Raw genomic sequence first — 22,734 nt, forward strand, 5'->3', positions numbered from 1 at the left:
TTTTTTAAAACATGTTTTCTTTTTTGTTGTCCATACAGTTTGTCATGCAGTATGCAAAAAGATAGAAGTCACGTACTTTTGAGGGTGTAAGGGATTCATTGGCTAATGAAGCCTAAAACTATCAGCCCCTTTTGAGTTTCAAGGAAAATACTGTTTTAGAGCTTGGCACATCGATAGTAAGTTCATAAAGTGTACTGTTAAACAGCAATGATGACGTGTGGAGCGTTGCAGTGGGAAGATGAGGACTCAATGACCCATTTTAAAACTGCAGGCAGGATGGTTTGATTGCAATCAAAGACAGTATAACTATCATAAGCCAGGTTGGACATGTGTCCAGGACACCAGGGTAGCATTCTACTCTATCAAATTGGTTTTAGTATGTTTTCTTCAGTTTATTGCGGTGGTGCATACTGCCTGTGAAGGAGAGTGTGTTTTGCTATTAGTTTGTAATGTCAGCTTTAGTCGCTCAGGCCCAGGCAGCACTTTGCTGACAAAATTAGTAGGTTTGGTTTTAATGATGTTCATTTCAGCACCATGAACAGTGCCCATAAACCAGAGGGGCCTCAGCTGGACATGAAGCCTGTAAAAGGACTTGGCGAAGGTAAATGCAAGAGGAAGTGAAAATGCTCTGAAATAAAAATCTGATGGATAGTTGTTTGATTCCCTTAACAGATCTGTTTGCTGCACAACTCTGTGTTTCATGTGACCATGGAAATGTTTATACTTTCAAAGCGTTCTTTTTCTAAAGCAATTGACAAGTCTTTCTAGATTTTAGCTTTAATTACTACACATATGAGTATTAAAGATGTCCTTCTAAAACCTTGAATAAAAAATGCAGTCTGGGAATTTTGCTAATTAAAAATTGGTTATTTTAAACCTCAATCTTTGGGCTGATGGTGTAATATGTTGTTTATGTGAATATATCTGTAAGCAGAATCACTATCATATATCAGATAGCCATAGAATTTGGAAGCAAATGTCTTTGATGATCTGGAGCATACATCAGCACATATATGACATAATACACAATTTCCAGGGATCCATTTTGGCTTGACACAGTGCCACTCTTACAACCACAAGCATATACCTTCACCCAGAATATTAACTTTTAAAAGTGATATTTTCAGTGGGTAACTACTTCTCGTAATGGTTGAAATGCCTTACAGAGAGATTTTCAATGACGATTGTTTCTGTAAATGTATTATTTTGTTTGAATCTTGCTTAGTAGACCTACATTTGCAGTGCACATGGGTTTTGCAATCCATAAGTTACTAAGTATGGAGTCGACAGAGATCATTGGCCCCTTAGAAAGTTCCACCTGTGGTGCCAGATAGCACTTGCAATACAGAGGCTTTACCCTTTCCCATGATATATCTGACTAATGTTTTCATCTGATTATGATTAAACTCTAATCGTGTTATGGCATGATTTATCTATGCAGTATTTTGTTCTTGCTGCAGCTTGGCCATGTTCTGAAAAAACGTGCTCAACATTTTCTTAGTGGCTAGACTTAATGAAAGAACACCACTGTGGTGGGGTGGCCATTCAAGCAATGTGCAATACAACAATATCATTGTAAACCGAAAACCTGATTTCTGTATAGATTAAAGATGACTAGACCAGCTTGACAATATTTGAATGAAATATATACAGAGCCCTCCACAAATTTTGGCACCCTCAATAAGTATGAACAAAATGGACGGTAAAAAATATTTATTTAAAAGTTTATTTTTTATCCTCTTGATCTTTAATTCTATTGGGATTAGATCAGTGGACTGGGGTGGCCAGTGCAAAACCTTGATTCTGTGGTCAGTGTACAATTTTCTTTTAGATTTTGAGGTGTGCTTTGGATCATTGCCGTGCAGGAAGATCTGACCATGGCCCAGTTTAAGCAGTCCTGTCAGAAGCAGTCAGGTTTTGATTAAATATCTGCTGGTGATACCATGTATCCTAACAGGTTTTCCAGGGCCTTTGGAAGACACAAAGCCCACAACATCCAAGATCTACCACCATACTTCACAGTGGGGATGAGGTACATTTCTTGATGGCCACCTCTCCGTCTGCACCAAACTCAACTCTGGTGTTAGTTTTTACGAAAAGCTGTATTTCGGCCTCAACCTAGTCCCACTGAAAGTTCCAGTAATGTTTTGCAAAGGCACTTGAGTTTGTTGTTTGATGACAGCAAATACTTTTTTATGTCAACCCTCCTAAATGATTTGGTTATACACCGATAAGCCATAAGATTATGACCACTGACAGGTGAAGTGAATAGCACTGATAATCTCATTATCATGGCACCTGTCAGTAGGTGCGATATATTAGGCAGCAAATGAACATTCTGTCCTCGAAGTTGATGTGTTAGAAGCAGGATAAATGGTTGATTTGAGGAACACAACAACGAGTTCAAGGTGGGTACTTGGCCTTCAAATTCCCCAGATCTCAATCCAATCAAGAATCTGTGGGATATGCTATCAAGTCTGATCCATGGAGGCCCGTTTCTCGCAAGTTACAGGACTTAAAGGATCTGCTGCTAACGTCTTGGTGCCAGATACCACAGCACACTTTCAGAGGTCTAGTGGAGTCCATGCCTCGGTGGATCAGAGCTGTTTTGGCGTCAAAAGGGGGCCTACACAATGTTAGACAGGTGGTCCAAATGTTATGGCTAAACAGTGTACAGTATTGATGGTGTCTGATTGTAGCTTTGGAGACTTTCTGACCCCAAGATCCAGCTATCACCTGCAATTCTCCAGCTATGATCCTTGGAGATTCTTTAGCTACTCTAACCATCCTCCTCACTCTGTGTGGGGTCAATATAGACACATGTCCTCTTCCAGGCTGAATGTTAACATCTCCAGTTGCTTTAAACATCTCAATGATTGCCCTAATTGTGGAAATGGGCATTTTCAACCATTGAACTATTAATGGGAAAACAAGAAGTCATGGTTTACCATGTTCCTTATCACTCAGGTGAACAAAAAAAAAACATAATCTGAATGGGATATACTTTGGTTCGATTGTGCTCATACGAATTAATAGGGGTGACAAAAAATACTTTGGAGATTTTTTATTTTTTATATTTATTACTTTTCAATACTTTTACTTAAATTAAACGTTCGATTTTTGTGAATATTTTGAATGAAAGACCAAGAAGATAAACGGCAAAGATTTTTTTCACAACCCTTTTTGCACATATTTACCAAGGGTGCCAATATTGCTGGAGGGCGCTGTAGCCTATACTCATAGAATGTATAACAATAAGAGAGAGATACCGGTTTGAGAGAATACTCACGCCAGCACAGTGCAGAGTGCAGACTACTAATATAATTTCTAGTGAATTGACATACACAGTTTAGATTTCCCGGGATACTCTGACTAGCACGTGGCTACAACGTCACATAGAAATCAGCACCTCGGACAGAGGCTTCTGCCAATGCGCAGCACAGCGGTGGAGCTTCTTCTTTCACGGATAAATGGAAGAAAGAATAATCACAAGACAATTAAGGGAGAAAAACAAAAAAGATAAAGACATCCAATTTTCGATTAGACTAACATGCATTTACATGACTGGAACCTCCGTTCTTCCGTCATCCAAATCGATTTCGATGGAGGCACGTCTGTTGCTGTCAGAAGCAAGTATTTCATCGCTATGTAAAATAACGTTTTATTGTTATTGAACGGACGGACATAATTAGTTACCTTTGGAAAACGAACCTGTTATTTGGTCGCCAAGTTTATTTGGCATTGCAATGTAGGCCTAATCGTTTTGCTTTGTTCGCCTTTTCTGGGGGGTTCATCCCTGGCATTTTCGGTTCTTCCTGGTGTGTGTTTTGCAGGAATCCTTGCAGGAAGAAGCGAAAACAGCATGGAAATTCAATGGCAAAGAGAAGTGTTTTCCTGCATATGCTTGATGTCTGGTCCGATTATGTTTAAAATGCGAACACGTTGGATAGTAAAGTGTCTCTCGGACTTGTGTGGAGGGGTAACAGTGTGGGACATATTCTCTATCTATCATCCAGAAAAAACACAGTAAGGAAGCAGGGGAAGATAAAAACACCGCGATCGAATGGCTTGCAAGCTTTTAAGGGACAAACAAAAGATAGATTGCCACCTCGTTTAATTTCACCTGGCCTCTTTTGGACGGACTAAACAGATGAAGTTATTGCCAAAAAAAGAATCGATGGAATTACAGATCAGTTTTTTAAAAATAACATTTTACATTATCTCCTAGCCTCCAACACTACCTTCAGTCGGTCTCTATCTTGCTCCCCTCTCTCTTTGAAGATAGAACACCAAATTTTCGTTCAGTATCGTGGACAGCCCTGGAAACATTGCAATTGTGCAATGAGGATAAAAAACGTAGCCTGCGTGAGGGCAGTTTGATCATTTTGCTGTATGTTTGTGCTCATCGCACACACTGAAAGCAGTCGTGGATTTTTTGGTATTGGCATCCGTTGAATCCAGAAAGAAACATTCTCTACTCATCCTTGAAAAAAACTTCCGCATTGACTACCATAGTCTACACATGGTCACAAATCAAATGGAACAGGAGGGATACAGTCTATTTACATTGTCATATTTTGACAATGATTTCTGTTCAGCAGCTTTGCTTTTTTATATTTAGTTTAACCCCATAACTAGATAAAGTTAATTAAACCCGAAAGGCTTGCACTTTGTGGTAATAAACATTTTACAAAGGCAGTTATGTCTCCCAAATAGTGCAAAAGAAATGACTGATTCAGCAAAGTCCCTTTACTGATACCCTTTAGTGTTTTGCGTATGTTAGCTAGTTCATGATGTTTAAGTACCGGATCCGTATGTTTTTCAATGAACTAAAAGTGCTGGTTTTGATGCGGTCTGGCTCAAGACAGGGGACTGATTCAGACACAGGCCCAGAAAGGCAAACAAGCAGCATGCGGGGACTCGGGGTAGGAGGCTGTGGGTGGCCCCCTTTCGACTGCTCCACCCAGGACGACGAGGAGGAGTACTATGGTACTGACCCCCGGCCAAGGAGTATGGCTTTTGAGGAGAAAGATCCAAAGCTTCAAACTGGCCTGGACGCGGTGTCCCTCACAAGCACCTTGGACAGTGGCATGCGCTCGCCGCAGTGTAGGATCTGCTTCCAGGGCCCCGAACAGGTAGGCTCTGCGGGTCTGAACCATAACCCGGGCACCTCGCACATATCGAGCACATGTTCAGACTCTTCACCCTGCCCCCTGTGATTAGGCCTGTGATGAGGCACGTAAGCAGGATTTTCATTTTACTGCCTTGGACAGCTTCAGTAGATGTTTAGACTTTTGCCATTGTGACCCATTAGTGTGCCAAAAGGTTTCATGAAACACCTCACACCCAATAGGTAGTTGTTTCCAGTGTGCAACATTTTAACAGTGTTACATACAATACACATCATAGATGGCATTTAGTGCTGCATTGATGTGAAACATACAATTATTGTTATTGAGGGACAGCTGGTTCTCTTCTAGATGTTCTTCTAATGAGTTGTTGGTAAATGGTTCTGATTAATGTTCCATACACGTTGTTCCGAACACTGTTCCCTGGTTGCTGTTTCAAGTCAGTGGTACCTACCACCAAAATGCACATGAAGACCAATGCTATAGATCAGTGTTTCCCAATGCTGACCCTGGAGCCCCCAAGGTGCATGTTTGAATTTTAGCCCTGGCACACACACACCACTTCAGATACCCACTCAATACTACAAACCATGTCGAAAACCTTGTTGGTTCATACTTTTAAACAAGAAAAAATAAACTTCAGAGGTATCATGCATTTTATGCTAGCTAAATCATGACTGAACTTGGTCTATAATATTACAGCCCAGGGCACAAGAGGCATCTTTGTCTACTTGTGTTGAGCTTATGTGTTCTGCTCATGAGTTGAGCAGAAGAGCTTTCAATATTAATCTGATTGTTGTGATTGGATTCACTGTCAGCCTGAAACTAACACTACTGTGGCAGATATGTTCCCAAGAGAATTTCGTCTAATGCAAATCTTGTTAGGATTTCATCACAGGCAAAAAGAAAATACACAAATAATGTCTACAGAGTGTAAGGGAGTAACAATGACAACAGGATGTACAGCAAAGTCAATACAGTAGAAATGACAGTATGTACACTGACAGAAAACACTGTATAAATGTAACATGTAACAATTTTCTGCCACAACTGTCAGATCGATGAATTATGTTGACAAGGAGAAATGCTCACTAACAGGGATGCAAACAAATTTGTGAACATTTATTTAAGAGAAATTAGCTCTTTGTTTAAATTTCAACTCACAGGGCCAACCTTTTACATCATCACTGTGCAGCATTTTGTTTTTATTTTGACATCCAACCAAAATTAATCAACAACATTTATTTGTGCAAAATATTTGAAACATTGCCAATAAATATGAATAACAACAACAACCCCTTAGTGTCTATTGGTCAACAGTCTATTATTGTTGCTCTACCAAATCAGCTTCATATACCTGATTGAATTTAATCTATATAAGTTTTATCAGAATTTTACTATTCACTTAAAAGCCTTGTGCACAAACCTTGGGCTATAGTATTATACAGAGAAACAGTGTCTTTTGCCGCAACCTGTTCCCTAATATAGGCTGAGGGAATCAACTGAGGCAGACCCCTGGAACACTTTTAATTAGGCTTGGTGGTGTCTTGTGAAAAGAGAGATGTGGGATCCATTGATAGAGCGGAGATGACAACACTGCGTGGAGTTGATTTATCGGAGTGCGATGATGGGGACTTACTGTGCAGAGGAATAAGAGAGATGAAGAGAGGACTAGAGACTGCAAGACAAATCCTTTAACTAGCAGTGCACCGTACATCACAGATCTATGGTCAAGTGTATTATTCCACTGCTACACTAGTTATTGATAATCCCTCCAAAACCTTATATTGTATATGTATATTAAATGAGAATAATTTTCCAATTTTGTCAAGACTGCAAATAAATAAGAGCTTTAGTAATGGGGTTGAGGAGAATCTTATTGTAAGTTCTGAAATGAGCATGCTCTAAGAGTATGCTTTAAACATCTGGCTATTGAAATGTCTGGAATGTCTAGCTATTGAAACATCTGGAACGTCTGGCTATTGGACTGTTATTGGTAGTGAGATGGTGCATGTGTACGGATCTTGGCTCGGTGCTGTTTGGAGAGGTCGGATGTGTAAGACGTTATACTGCAATCAGATATGTACATTCATTCAACATTACTGGAGAGACATTGCCAGGGAAACTCACACAAAGAAGACTGTATTTTACTCAATTACATTAAAGACTAGAAAGATTCAAGCAGTCAGATCCCAATTCTCAGAAATTATATGTGTACTGTAGTCACTTATGGGATCCAAAAATTCAGTTAACTGTAATGGAAATGTGTCATGAAAAAAGGGACTGCATTAATACAGTCCCAACAATTTAACAAACAGTTGTCTTCCTATGCATTCTTCCATCTACCTGGTTATTTATTTGTTAAAAAGAAACTATACATAAGGTTGTAATTACCATATGGGTTAGAGAACATGATACATTTTTGCATTAATTAATATACAGCTCCAGAAAAAATTAAGAGACCACTGCAGCTTTTTCTTTCCTTTCCAAAAAAGTCGAAAAGGAAGAATTTGCGTGAGGAACAGAAGGGTTAAAATTAAGAGGCCACTGCAAATTGAACGCTTCTGTTCCTCACTTAAAACTTTCCTTTTCAACTTTTTTGGAAAGGAAAGAAAAAGGTGCAGAGGTCTCTTAATTTTTTTCCAGAGCTGTATGCTTTTCTGTCTAGTGACAGGAATCATGTCTGAGACAAAAAATAAATGCTGTCATCTTCTGGTGTTTCTGGAGCAGTAACTTGTGCAATTGTACACGTCAACATGTATATGTGTGTATGTACATGTATATATGTGGATGTTTTCCTCATTATATGGAAAATCCCCAGTGGAATGGACCAAGGCAAGAGCAAAATCAAGTAGAGTAGAGAATTGATGAAGAGTGAGAGAGTGGGGGAGGGGACCGAAACAAAGGAGAAGGACAGCATGGAAAGATGTACAGTAAGGTAAAGGTAAAGAGGAGCGCAGTGGGGATAGTACAGTAGAATGGAAATATGGGGATGAAAAAAATGAATATATTAGACATATGGTGTACATTCTTAACAACCTACCTGTGCAGCTTTTGAGCTTACATCGTGATGATTCTGTCTAAGCTTTTCACAAAAAGGCTTTGATATTGTTACAGTTTGACATGTTAGCCAACTCATCAGCACTTTTTATTGCCAGGTTAGATTAATCTTGATGAGCACACAAATGCAGTTATACTTTCAATAAGGGGCTCAATATGGGTAATGTATACAAACCTACAACTACTACCAGGGCAGCCACCTCACAGGTATGTTTCATCTGTAAACATGTTAAGGTTGGGAAAAAAATAGTAAATAAAGAAATTGCTACAGCAGGTTTGAATGAATCCCAACCTAAGTGTGTTTAGGAAGTATGGAATTCCATTTCTAAATATTAGGGATTGGAAGTGTTTGACAAAAAAGCATAGTGTTGAAGTGTGCAACATTAATCACAAACAATAGCATTACATATACATTTAGCACACCAATCCTCTATCCAAAAATATTTGACAAAGAAAATATCACTAGAAATATGTGTTCAATCACAAACTCCCTGACAATAATAATAATCAATACATCATCAGTATACTCCTCAAGCCTTCAAATGCTTGCTTCATTTGTTCTTTTTTCTCCACCCCTTGCCTCATTTGAGAATGCATTGAAGCCAGAGGGAAGGAACGTCACTGCTCTCCCACAATTTGCTTTGAGAGGGAGGTTAATAGATGAAGGAAACAAGGAGAGAATCTCAAATGAATTCCCAGGGTTCCTTACGTCTGCTCTTGTGGCCTCTTTCTCCAAACCCATTGGATAACAATGTAAGAGGTGAGGGTCCTCTGACCTTTTTATTCACGAGTTTTGAGGAGCGAGTATACAACCAATCAAGGAAATGCAACTGAGATTCTCCCAAAGACAGAGGAATCAAGGATCTGACGGCTACTAACATTTTCCGCAGTGCCTGGATGGATGACAGACAAAGTGTGCAACCATTCATAGCCTGTCCCGGAACAGCACTTAGCCCCTATCCCACACTGGTGTGGAGATCTGAGAGGGACAGCATGCCAGGCATTGGTTGAAAGTTTCAATTAATTGCTGAACACATACATTTTCACAGGTGTATGCTTGACACAACCATATCAAATTATTAGGCTGATCGGGGCAGATATCTGGCTTCCTGTTGATCTGTCTCTAAATCATTTCCTGTCACATCATGCCAGATAAAAAGCTCTCTAATTCATTCTGACCTGGCAGCCAGGCAATGTTACAGACAGTGTGTATTATACCAGTTAAAAGATGATTACATTTATTTTGGAACACTTTTGTCAACAGGCAAAGTTTGCTCAAAACTAAAGTATCGTAATGAGCATGTGGTGTAATGAGTAGGATTCTGAGTTTTATTATGTCGAAGTGTTTTTGATTTTGATTTATCTGCCTCCCTGCATGAACCCAACAAAGGCCTCAGCAAATTTGTGCCACATTGTCAATCTTAATATGCAATTCAGTTGTTGAGAATGATGGTTGTGAATGGGTTGTTGCCTTCCACCAAAGACAGCTGGCCAGGAAGCTCAAAATCTACTACAGCAGTGATATAGTTGGTGTAATGCTATTGTATGCAATTATACATTTTGTGCACTTTAAAACACTCAGCTTTTGCACTTGTTTTTAATGCAGTACATTCTCTCCTCATCAATTCCTCCGGTTAAGTGTCTCAACAGGTGATGGCCCGGACTCCCTGGCGTTTGCCATTTACCAACAAACACAATTAGCCACATCATCAGGAAGTATTAAATATTCATACTCATTAGCAGCCCACACTCCAGGTGCACAGTGACGGGTGTGACGCCCTGTTGGGACGAGAGGGAAGGATGGACAGAATGTGTCACTAATCACACATCCTCGTACAGCTTCATAGAATCGTACCCAAACAAATCACTGCAGGCGTGGTGGAAACAGACAAGTTGTTTGTTTGAAACTGTGTCAGTTTCCACACATTCGGAAGAGGGGTCGGCCTTCATGTGTAAATATTGATAAAATAACCATTGTATCAACTTTGAGTAATGCGAGGAAGTTCTGTGGTCCACGGCTTCAATCAGAAGTCAGTTTGTTAATAGGATTTGAATCTACTTCACATGGTGGTGAAAGTGCAATAAATATCAATGCCAATCAATATGTTATTCCGGTGACATAATGGCGTGGCCACAGATTGACAAATACACATAATCTGTATTGTCTTCATAATAATCTCATAATGGAGCCTTGCTTAGGCTACCCGCACTGTATATGTGAGCTGTTGAACATAAGGGTCCTGATCATGTCACGTAAGCAGTACATCTCAGAGCATCTCTCTGATATAAAAGGTCAAAAATGCTGTTCTGATAAATGCAAAAACATCTGTACTCATCCGTTTTCTAGTCAGTGGCTGTATTATAGCATATAAACTATTCCATAATCACAGTCAGTTAAATACATTTTTCTGTTTTTTACATTGTTTTCAAGTACATTGTTATGCCATGAAAGAAAACAATACGTTCTTATGCCGTGAAATGAAATAGCTTTGTCAGACTCGCTAGCAATTCCTATGACTATTCCAGTAGATTAGTAGATACTGGTAAAGCCTAATACCGGCTAATAAGCTGTTCAAACGGCCATTGGCAAAAGCTAACAGTTCATAGACGCTATTTGTGGTGGAGGTAAACTTACTAAGAAACGTTAGTCAATTTAACTGTATCAATATCAATCACGAATGGCCAATTAGCTGTTAAAATGGCCATTGGCAAAAGAGGATTTGTTCATAGACACAAGAGGTTAACTAGGCTTGCCTGGTTTCTTGTTTTATTGTACTATTATTATATTAGTTGAAACTAACAAATCTGCAATCATGTGGACCTAATTTAATAAATTAGCGTGACATTATTCTCTATCCAACAAGCTCATCAGATTCTTTCAATTGCAATTACTCAAATATATAACTTTTTAAATAACTTTTTTGGTGTTAAGCCTAAAATTTGTTGCTAACATCTTTCTAAATACAACTTGATTCCTCTCGTTGGATCAATACAATCCAAATGTATTTGTCTCAGAAGTATCCTGCTGGAAAAAACGCAAACCCCCTACAATGCTTGTAAGGTCAGATTGGACTACCAAATGATTTATTATTTTCCCTATACAGAGGATCTGAATCCTTTAGGCACATCAGGCACAAGGTCCGTAACCCTTAAGGATAAACAAATCCTTATCCTTAACCTGAGTATCAGAATCCCGTTTTTCTGTTTTGAAAATCTAATTCTAACAATGAATCCTAAACCATTTAGGTAATCAGATAACTGTTGAAATGTACCACATCTAATGTATAGATAAGGGACAACTACCATTTGATCTATACAGATTTAAGTTGGAAGGGGCAGCATAAAATATATGCATGTTAGTATAATTGTATTAATTCATTTCAGAATCACCCAAAAAATAAAATGTTTTATAAAATAGCTTCTATAGCTTTTAAATAATGTCAACATCCTATCGGTGTTCGAATTTTGGCTGTCACAGATTCCTCTACCCCAGCCTTGCTCCTAGACCTTCATCTGCAGTCGGTTGCTACAGCCTTATTATATCATTTAATACAGGGAAATCATACAGGGAAATAATTTTTGGTAGTTTTCACAAACTGCGTATACAAATAAAAGCCTAAAGATACAGATGAAAGCCCAAACCTAAAAACCCTTTAAGCAGGCAATGACGACGTACAGTATCCAGGAAAAACCTAGAAAGAAATGTAGAGAGGAGCCATGCGCCATGTGTGGCCAACCCTCCTCTGTGCTGGGCGGAGATTATAAAAATATTATGGCCATTAAGGCCAGATCATTCATTAATTTCTTTAAAACTTTCAGATAACCAGCGGGTAAAAGAAATCTCCTGCTTAGGAAATATTTTAAATGTCAGCAGGTCAAATTAAATTCTCCCAGTGATTATTATTATTAAACCTTTACTTCAGAAAGGAAAACAGACTGAGCCCAAGGTCTCTTTTACAGCTGGGCCCTGCGAATACATGTTTACACATACAGTTTAGGTTCAATGATTAAAAACAGAGAACAGACAAAACAAGACGCTCACTGATAGCACAATACAAAGTATATTGCTCTAAACACCAGTGTTATTCCCTCAGTGGCCTCAGGTTTATAGGGCATATTGGGCCTGGCAAGGTCAGCAATGTCCCTTAGGTGTAATAAACTAAACAAATGCAATGCACTTGCACAAACTGTATACGCAGCATGCATATATACATCTCTCACAAATACATGTAACACCTCTGAAAATACAAATCATGTAATACTCTTTACATACAAGTCAGGTTTACATATAAGTCATGTCCAATCACAGAATGCCTGATGTACCACTCTGGAGGATTACCTACATCAGATACCCAGTTTTGAAATAGTTACACAATTACTCCCACAAATATGTGTATGTTGTTATAACAAATTATACAATATCTTCAATGTATGGCAGTTGCGACCTTTTAACCCAGGGACCTACAGACCCAAAGCCCGACAGCACATCAATACATTTAGCTTCTTCTAAGTCTTATACCTTTGTAAGCGGTTACAAGCAACATAGAAATAAGGTCAAACGATCACAGTTAACACAAGGACAGCAGCCGATTATTACATTTACACAGAGGTTATTCCCCTGGTAGCACAATAACTTGCATTACCCAAAACAGTTACAAGCAACACTGAAACAAAAATCCTCCAATAAATGTTTAAAATGGGCAAGGAGGAAAAGAGTCCCAAGTTTAAGTTTGGGCTGCAGGCTATTCCATAAGCAAGGAGCATAACAGGAAAAGGAAAATTCTGTGGCGATTGCAGGGGCCTCAAGTGTAATCCAGGCTTGATAGCTAGTTTTATTACTTATATTTCTAATGTTGATAAGAGATTATAAATAAGAAGTTTGTTTATTTAAAAAAGTGCTTATAGACAAACACTGAGAGCATGTTTTTCTGAGTGCGCAATGATAAGTAGCATCATAACTAGCCGTTTATGTGTGGATGTCGTAGCATGCATATAGATAATATCCCCATAACCTACAACCGACATAAAAGTAGCTTGCACAATTTGGTTTTTTATTTGTGGAGGACAAACATTCTGTATCTATACAGGAAGCCTAGATTAATCTTCAGACTTTTACAGAGTTCCTCAACGTGTATTTTAAAATACAATTTATCATCTAGAAATACCCCTAAGTACTTATATGCAGAGACTTAATTCGAGAGCCATCTAAGCATGTGAGCACAAGTGTGTTTTCATCTAGCTTTGTGGACCTAAATCATAAAATTATAGAGGGGGCAAAAGGTCACTGTCTCCAGATCAAATGTCAGTTGTCAATGTAAGTGTTCAGAGGTTGTGGCAAAAGTAGCAACTTGACCAGGTGGACTGTGGACAGAGACGTCCAGGAGTCCTCAGACAGAAACCAGATCAGCAACAAAATCGGATTTAATGTGGAGAGAAACATTGAGAGAGAATTAGAGAAAGAGAGAGAGAGACAAAAAAAGAGACATTAAAGAGAGAGCTCATACCTAAGGTTAAATAGAAACCTGTTAAGACATGAGAAAATATTGAATATGAAACACTCTGAACCTGAACCAAGGCACATAGACAATTGCAGCATAGATCCTGTTGACTGCGGTGGAGCGGTGGGGTCTGACTCAGATCTCCAAAGGACTTAATGAGGACTTTCCAATAAGCCATTTCCTGTGAATGCATGCCATCTTATCCATTTATTGTTATGACAACTGCATTCGGGTGTTGTGACATAAGGTCTGTCTACCTGACATGAAAGGCTACAATTATAATATTTGGACGGTATGTATGTTTTTTTGTTCCCCCTTTCAACCTAAATACGTACAGACCACCTGAACGGATGTTTGTCCATGTCTGTAATATGGATGTGGTGAAATAACACCACTAAAATCCTTGGTGGATATTTTAATTTGTCCTATTTATTTTACATTAGCATACCAGTGTACCCATAAAAAGAATAGCACACAAGCTTGATTTTGTGTTTGTGTAATTAGGGTTTTCGTTGGCTTTCTGTATTGCCAGGCCACATCACCGGGCTGTGAGTCGTGTGCGCTGACTCACCGTCCACCCCGCCCTTCCCTCTCTCCATTCACCCATCCTCGCCTCCTCCTCTTCCTCTTCTCTTCTCCTCTACGTCCCTGCATCAGCCCCGTGGCTATCTGAAACCTGAGTGCACAGGCAAAAAACATTCTCTCTCTCTCACACACACACACACACACACACACACACACACACGTGCATGCACACACGCGCACACAGCTTTTACAAAATATACAAAAACTTGAGTTTGCTTGAGAAAGAAGGAAGAACAAAAAATGGAAAGAGAGAGAGAAAGAGAGAAAAAGAAAGATAGGGCCACCTAAAAAATTATTGGAACGCAAAATACTGTATTAGAAATTGAACATTTGTATGAGACAGTTAACAGAAATACTGAGCAATATAGTATGCTCAGAATAATTAAGTCATTTTGTTTTATCTCAAAGTGATAGTTGACTAAATTAGTGGCACACCTGACTGTTCATCAAACCAAATCCAATCTGCATTGAAAATCCAATCTGCTTCCAATCTGCGTTTTAATTTTTTAAGTTAATTATGGGGAATACTGCCAAAATGTTTGTATTCACAGCATACAACTCACAAATCTGAACCATGATTTGTAAATAAACAGCAGCAAATCCATGATTGTAAACCATGTTTCGTATATACACAGCATTAAACTCACAAATGCGCAGTTGGGAAAAAAATCCCCAGTTGAATTCACTATCCACTAACTAACACTATCTCACTCACATTTCTAAAATAGTGTTTGTATAAATGCAACCAGATTTGTCAATCAACACTTGTGTATTAGAATTGTCAAGTGTGCTTCTTGTGGATCAAGTTGTGTGCGTGGATCGGTTTACATTTGTGCAGAGTTTTGTCAGTTACGTTCCGAGTTCAGGTCAAAAGTCACAGGTCAACGATCCTCAAATGTGAGCGAGACCACTAGTCAACATCTAGTAAGGTACTAGAATAGTTCTGGTCACAAGTCAATGATCCACAAATGTGATGACATTTGAGGTCAATGTCCCACGTAAATTATTACATTAAATGCATTGATTTCAATGTCCAGAAAAAATAGACAGTTTTGCATATTTCAAAAAAGTTATTAGAAAGTGTCTCAGCCAAATTGGATGCTGACATATCTAGCTAGCTACAGACAGCACAGTACTGTAGAAGCGAGTACTATTGCCAACTAAAGTTTGGTAACCAACTGTGGTTGTTCATCTCCAATTATTGATACATTTAAACTATAGTTACAGTGTATGCCATTAGTTGGTTAATTAGTTAGCAAACTTAAAATACTTGTCTACTAAGTTACTTGGCACATCAAGAGACACAGTTGGTGTGTGCTTAGGTGATTGGCTGGAAGTCACCAAGATATTCTACTACATTACTAGATGTCGACTAGTGGTCTCACTCACATTTGTGGAACGTTGGCCTGTGACTTGTGACCTGAAGTCGTAACGAAACTGACAAAATCAGGTCAGATAGTGTTTCTTTATGTTTTAGTGACCTATATTTCTGAATTTCTTTAAATGTTTCCAACTACGCATTTGTTTTTAATGCTGTCTATATACGAATCATGGTTTACAGTCATGGATTCGCTGCTCTGTATTTACGGATCACGGTTTACATGCGTGGATTGTACACTGTGTATTTAAGAATCATGGCTCACTTTTGGCAGTATTCTATCTCCATAGTTAATCCTCAGTTTAATATACTTTATTGTGGCCTTCCAGGCTTCCTGTTTGACTGGGAAATAAAAATACGGTAATATGTATACAAACTCCTTTTGTGACCCATCACCATTTGAAAGGTAAATAACTCACAGACCAAAAGAGACAAATGTTTACTATCATTCACTATCCAGGTTACAAAATATGGGTACAAAAGAAAACAACAACACTAATATACCACTCACTTCTAGTAGGGTGGTCTTTTAGAGCAGTGGTAAACTGGTGGAGGACGCCTGTGTATCTTGTTCACACGCATAGGGAGGGAAGCGGTTTGATGGGCCTCCACTTCCAGAGTTTCCGTTGTCATTTAGAAGACTCTCTTATCCAGTAACAGTAAGTACACTCAATAACACAGCTATCAGAAAAGTTAGAGCTACTGCATAAGCAGTGCTTCTTGACAGTAAGTGAACCCCTTGTGCAGTTGTTTTATTGTTTTAGTCTGTTTGACACAACTGGTAGATAGTTACCAATAGCGTATGTTGGTTTGGAGGAAACCATGCATGTAGTAGAACCAGAAAAGAAACCAGCCAAGCCTAGTTCTGCCAGCCCACGATTAGGAGGGATGAATGTTGTTGCCCTGGCTGGGTCCAATCTGTGGTTTCCTATGTGGCAGACTGTGTCTTTAACAACCACGCTATTTAAACAGCGTGTGGTGTCTGTTTACTTCTACATTGTTTAAACAATTAATCGAAACTCCACTGTTCTCAAAACAAGTTCCCTACATTAACTAACATCCAAACCAACAAGAGGTATAACAGGGTCTTTACACTACATTCAATGCGTTAAATTAGAAAGAGATTACTGTAGATGGGTTGTTAATAGCTATACATTACCTAGAATGAAAACAATGACTCCAATCACTCCATGGCTGGCTCGTTTTTTTGAAAAACACTGACAGTTGAATAGCCAATCACTACTCTATGTAAATCAAAATAGAGAGCAATATATGTTCCTTGTTGGTGTTCTTTGTTATTGTATTGCAATATAATCGTAAACAGTTTTACTTTAGGCTTACTATAATGTAGCTACTGAAGTCAAATCCTAATGCCTAATATGTTCTGTCTGTGGCGAAGATCGAACGCCGGTCACCTGGTCATTTTGGTGTTTTGCATTCACCCATAAAGGTGAATGCAAAACACACCATGACGAGAGAAAAGGAGATCTCATAGGACCTTAAAGAGGTCCATCAGTCCACTGTGAGGCAAATCATTTACAAATGGAGAACATTTGACATAACAGCAACTCAGCCTAGAAGTGCATGTCCTTCCTAAATATCCTCAAGAGCCACAAAAAACATTAGAAATTAGGTAAATACCAACCCAAACATAATATCGGGAGATCTGCAAACCTACCTTGCATCGAAGGTTACCGTCTAAGGTTGCATCTCAGGTTACTGTATGTTTCAACTATAAGAACACTGAATCGAAACGGCATCACTGAATCAACCCTCACTGGAGGGTTGCTAGGAAGGATCTATGCTGTCAAAAAATAAACAAACTGCCCATCTTAACTTTGCCAGAGACCCACTGGACATGTCTGAAGGTCTCTGGAAGTCCATTCTCTGGTAACCCAAAACCAACACCCTGCCTAAAATTGAAACAACCTAATCCCAACAGCCAAGTGGGCTCAGTACAAAGAAGATTTTTGTAATGGATTGGCCGAGTCTTTCAATAAGGTTGTTCTGATTGTAAAGCAGTGCTGTATGCTGAAGACTGTGATTAGACACTTGACAGCCAACTAACAATGCAGTTCATACAGTATGTGAGCTGCCAATAAAATAGTGGCATTTAGTGTTGTACATTATATTGCTAAAATATATTGGACAGCACTGCATCATTAGCATAACTTTTTGGGGTTACTTCTGAATTGCATCACGGCCGTCATGGCATCGCTTTAGAAAATGTATGCATCCATAATTTCAATGTATATATGCTGTTGCTAAGTGTGGGAGGGAAGGAATGGCCAGGGAGGGTGTGTCTGTGTAGCGCCGGCACGGTTCTTCTACAGCTTAATGGCCAGCACGCATGCAAGTGAGGACAAGGGATTTCACAGAGCCCTCAGAAAACATCTGGAGAAGCAGCGTTTGTCACAGCACTTGAGATTTTTGTGTCTAATGAAAAACAAGGATGCAAGGTGTTAAGACAGGGGCTATTGTAAATCCAGCAGGCTAGAAACAACACAACTCAAGACACGCTCTCCACTTACCTATGGTGCAGCGCTTCAGGATTTGTGATAACACATTGCTCTGAACACACCCAAGCATAAACTGTTAAATAAATGTAGCAGCCAGCCTAGACCCAAACATTACCAATCAGACTGTAACGGTCCCAGCCGAACGAAATTGTTCATGATTTCTGTGTCTCCTTGGGTTTATCATGTCCTTGTTTGGTCTTTCCAGTTTGCGTTTGAGTTAATCAGTTCATTCCATTCACCTGTGTTTATCCCTCACCTGTAGCTGTTCTCCTTGTTAGTCTGTGTATTTAGTTCAGCCCTTGTCTCCCACTCTTTGTGGATCATTGTTTAATGTTATGTTCCTGGCTGTTGGTTTTTGGCCATTGTGGTGCTTCCTTTCAGTTTTGTAGCTTTCCGGCACAAGGTGCACATTTTGTTTGAATTATATTAAACCTCCTTAGTTAATCCTGTGTTTGCTTCTGCTTCCCTCCTTGAAACGTGACACAGACATGCTGTACTGAAACGAGAAGTCGTATCAGGGGTTAGCTACTAGAACACTGATAACCATCGAGTCATACCAACTATGAGACCTGTCCCTCCAGCAATGGTAAAGAAATCGGCGACATATATTAATAAGTATTTTATGGGCCGGTTTCACAGACACAGATTCAGCCTAGTCTAGGACAAAAAATCTAGTTCAGTAGAAAACTCCATTGAGCTTGTTTTTAGGACTTAATCTGTGTCTGTGAAACTGGCCCTAAGAGTTTATTGTAATATTTTATACAAAAATAATGACAATTCAGGGTTCACAACTTTCAAGCAGCACTATTCTAAGAATACTGATACTACTAATAATAAAAACACATAAAAAACCATTCTGCCCAACTGGGATGGCTTAGAGACCAGAGGGGGGCAGATTTAAGAGGCCTCGGGTAGGAATGTATGAAAAACTCTAAATTACTTAAATGTTATGTAAATGAATGTAGAGCTGGAGTATTGCATGAAGGTACTTTATGGAGGGGCAGTTCCCCTTGCCGCTCCATAGGCTAACCCTTATGGATTTGTTGTGGATGCGTACTTCCACTGGGAAGGACAGGTTTAACACCAGGAGGGCTGGTACGTTATGGCAGACCAGTGCAGTCACTGAGGGCTTCAGTCACACACGATGATCTCAGTCAATGTCACAACACATCTCAGAGTGCCTGGGTTCAGCCCTTAGATGTGGTACAATGATAATCAACCACAGTCCCTTTTTTTATATTACAATATCAGGCATATCATTACCCTGTTAATGGTCAAAACCTGTCATAAATATTTGGTTGTCAGAGGAGCCTGTTTTGAAGCTGACTATAATGTATACCCTAGAATGTCCAATGAGGCAGATATTATTTTTATGGGGAGGCCAGAGGATGGTGCTAATATTTAATGTGAGCTTTCCCTTTCCATTGTTATATGGACCAGGCTTTTCCAGAAAAATACCAGCCCCTCATAGACAGCAGACCGGTAGTGCTGATATTTGTCTGCCTTTGCCATGTACAGAGTCTTGGCATGCATGGCCTTGAAGTTGCAGTCCTGGGATAAGACAATAGCAAATGCGGTTATGTAGATATTGTTGTTTTACAGCTGCTATGGGCAGCATTGCTGTTTGGAGAAGGATTTTCTGATTTAAAATGTTAAAGTTGTGTTGGCCCCTTACTTTTCATAGCCAATATAATATGTAGTGAAATGCTTGTGTATCATCTCCTAAACAATGCAGCTGGCAGATTATACTTCACATTTACAGGTAACACAAATGGGAGTCTGAGTATATATATCGTACCAGTCCACTTAGCACTGCTATTATTGCAGTGAAAGGTGGTTATACCAAATATTTTAAAACATATATTTTTTTTCTAAATCACATCAATACTTGGTGTGACCACCTTGTGTCTTCAAAAAAGCATCAATTATTCTAGGTACACTTGCACAAATTCAGGGGTTATGTAGCCATATGTTCAGGCATATGATTAAACAATTACACTAAACAGGTGGTAATGATCATTAATTCAATATGTAGGTTGAAACACAATCATTAACTGAAACAGAAATCTGTGTAGGAGAAATAAAACTGGTTGAGGAACAGCCAAACTCAGCTGACAAAGTGAGGCTACTGACAGTTTACTGTCAGAATTCATACACCATGACAAGACTGAGCACAGCAACAAGACTAGTTATACAACATCAGCAAAGTCTCTTCCAGGTAGAAATATTAAGTCAGACAGGGGTTTCCAGATGTCCAAGTCCTTTTGAAGAAGCACAAAGAAAGGGGCATGTTGAGGAGTTGCAATGGTCAGCCAAGGACATTTACGGCAGCAGATGAAAGACACATCATGCTTTCTTCCCTTAGCAATCAATAGATTTCATCAGAAGGTGCCATCAGCTCACAATTGGCAAAAAACAGTGGCACTCTGGTACACCTATCTATTGCATGGAGAAGTCTGGGCAGAAGTAGCCTTCATGAAAGTCTTGCGGCCAAAAAGCCATAACTCTGGTACACAAATGAGTGTCTGCAGACAACAGTGAAGCATGGGGGAATGTTCCTTGCAAGTTTGCGGCTGCATTTCTGCAAATGGACTCTGGGATTAGGTCAGAATTAACGGTCTCCTCAATGCTGAGAAGTACAGGCAGATACTTATCCATCATGCAATACCATCAGGAAGGCATCTGATTGGCCCCAAATTTATTCTGCAGCATGACAACAACCCCAAACATACAGCAAAAGTCATTAAGAACTGCCTTCAGTGTAAAGATGAACAAGGAGTCCTGGAAGAGTTAGTATGGTCCCCACAGAGGCTTGATCTCAATATAATTGAGTCTGTCTGGGATTACATGAAGAGAGAAAAGCAACGCAGTCTGCCTAAATCCACAAGGTTGGGGCCAACCTACCTGCCGAGTTCCTGAAGTAATTGTGTGGATGTGTACCTAGAAGATTTGCTGCTGTTTTGAAGCCAAAAGGTGGTCACACCAAATATTGATTTAATTTAGATTTTTCTTCTGTTCACTCACTTAGCATTTTGTTAATTGATAAACATGAACTATTAACATACGTACTTTACATAATTTTTTCACACCTGCCTGAAACTTCTGCACAGTACTGTGTGTGTGTGTGTGTGTGTATGTTTGGTGTGATCGTGTGAGTCGTGACAATCTCTGTGTGTCCATGAAGATAGTATGTTCCTGGCGAAGGTGTGTCAGTGACCTGGAATGTGTGTTTCGTGTGTGTGCAAAAGGGGCGTACGGTGTGTATCAGAGTGCAGGGGGAGATAGGCAGTAGGTTTAGCAGGGCAGTGGCCTCGGGGGACCAAATTCCAGTCAGCCTCTTCATCCTGGTTACGACGCTCCCGAACAGCCCACAGCTCAGGTGGTTGAGGCAGCATGCGCCAAAGGCTGAGCTGAACTTCAACCTCTGAACTTTAACCTCCAAAGTATACCGCTGCCTCAACATGGCACACTCTGCCACATTAGGGCAGAGGTTTCTCATCTCACACCACTCAGCCAAGGTGTTGACCTCATCAATGTAGGCTGTGACATCATTGTACGAAATTGGGTTTACCGCTGTGGTGCCCGGCGCAAAATGAATGATGTCATTGGAGTTGCATGCGTGGATACAGTCTTAGGTCAACCGAAAGCATAGGAGGGGGTGGTGTGTGTTCAAGGTCCACTGGGTGAAGTTGATGTAGCCTACACTCGCCGCCTGGGAAAAGACAGTATAATCATCAAGTATTGATTATTATATATAATAATCAATATGTAATGTATACATCTTGTATTGAAATAATCATGAATGTATCAGCAACATACTCATGTGCCTTAAAGTTAAGGGCCCTAATATCTGTTACTTTTGTGGAGTGTCCAGAACTTGAGCCACCAGCGTTTGATGATTTAATGGTGTGGAGGGCGGACCCCAGAAAGTCAGATAACGTCATGTAAGATGTTGCTGTTGTCAGGGTTGTGTAGTGGTGGAGAGGAGGAACCAGGCGCAGGCAGAGCGGCATTCAATGTAGTATTTTAATAAAAATAAACACAGAGCACTTTAAACAAATTGAAGCAAAGCAAAGGCTTGAACAAAAACGAACCACTCACCACTGACGTGAAACATACAGAGACAGGGAACAATAACCGACAGGTGAGGGGAGAAGAGGAGAAACATTAAAACACGTACTAAGGAATCAATTGTGACCTGGCGTGCGTGATGATTGAAGACAATGAATGAGTCCGGGGAGAGTTCATGAGTGACCGGAAACCGGGAAAAACGGGAGATCACGGAGCTTTCCGTCACCTCACCGTTACAGCTGTGGAAAAGCATGAGTCCAGGTCTTAAACAATGGGTGTGTCTGCTTTTTGTGATTGTCATTGTTTTATGACTTTGAAGTCTATTTGGATTTATGAAGTCTAATTGGATTCACAAGTTCCTGAGTTATTGCAAATTTTTTCCACCAGAGCGGCCCATGATCTAGTTGTGCATGGCTGGGTCCAAGAGGTGTTCCTCTAGTCAAAACAGGATAGAGCTTTTATTGTTACCAATGGCATCATCTGTAGCTCCGGTG

The 22,734-nt window shown here is 39.7% G+C and overlaps 1 protein-coding gene across 1 annotated transcript in view; it reads left to right on the top strand.

Moving 5' to 3' along the window:
- Positions 1-3,428: 3,428 nt before the first annotated feature.
- marchf9 (E3 ubiquitin-protein ligase MARCHF9) overlaps positions 3,429-22,734 on the top strand; it is a 30,392-nt gene continuing 11,086 nt past the window's right edge. The window contains exon 1 of the mRNA XM_010881187.4: positions 3,429-5,135. Coding sequence (XP_010879489.2) covers positions 4,791-5,135 — 345 coding nt within the window. The 5' untranslated portion in view covers positions 3,429-4,790. The remainder of the gene's footprint in view (positions 5,136-22,734) is intronic.

The sequence above is a fragment of the Esox lucius genome, chromosome 17, assembly GCF_011004845.1.
Source record: "Esox lucius isolate fEsoLuc1 chromosome 17, fEsoLuc1.pri, whole genome shotgun sequence".
NCBI classification, from domain to species: Eukaryota; Metazoa; Chordata; class Actinopteri; order Esociformes; family Esocidae; genus Esox; species Esox lucius.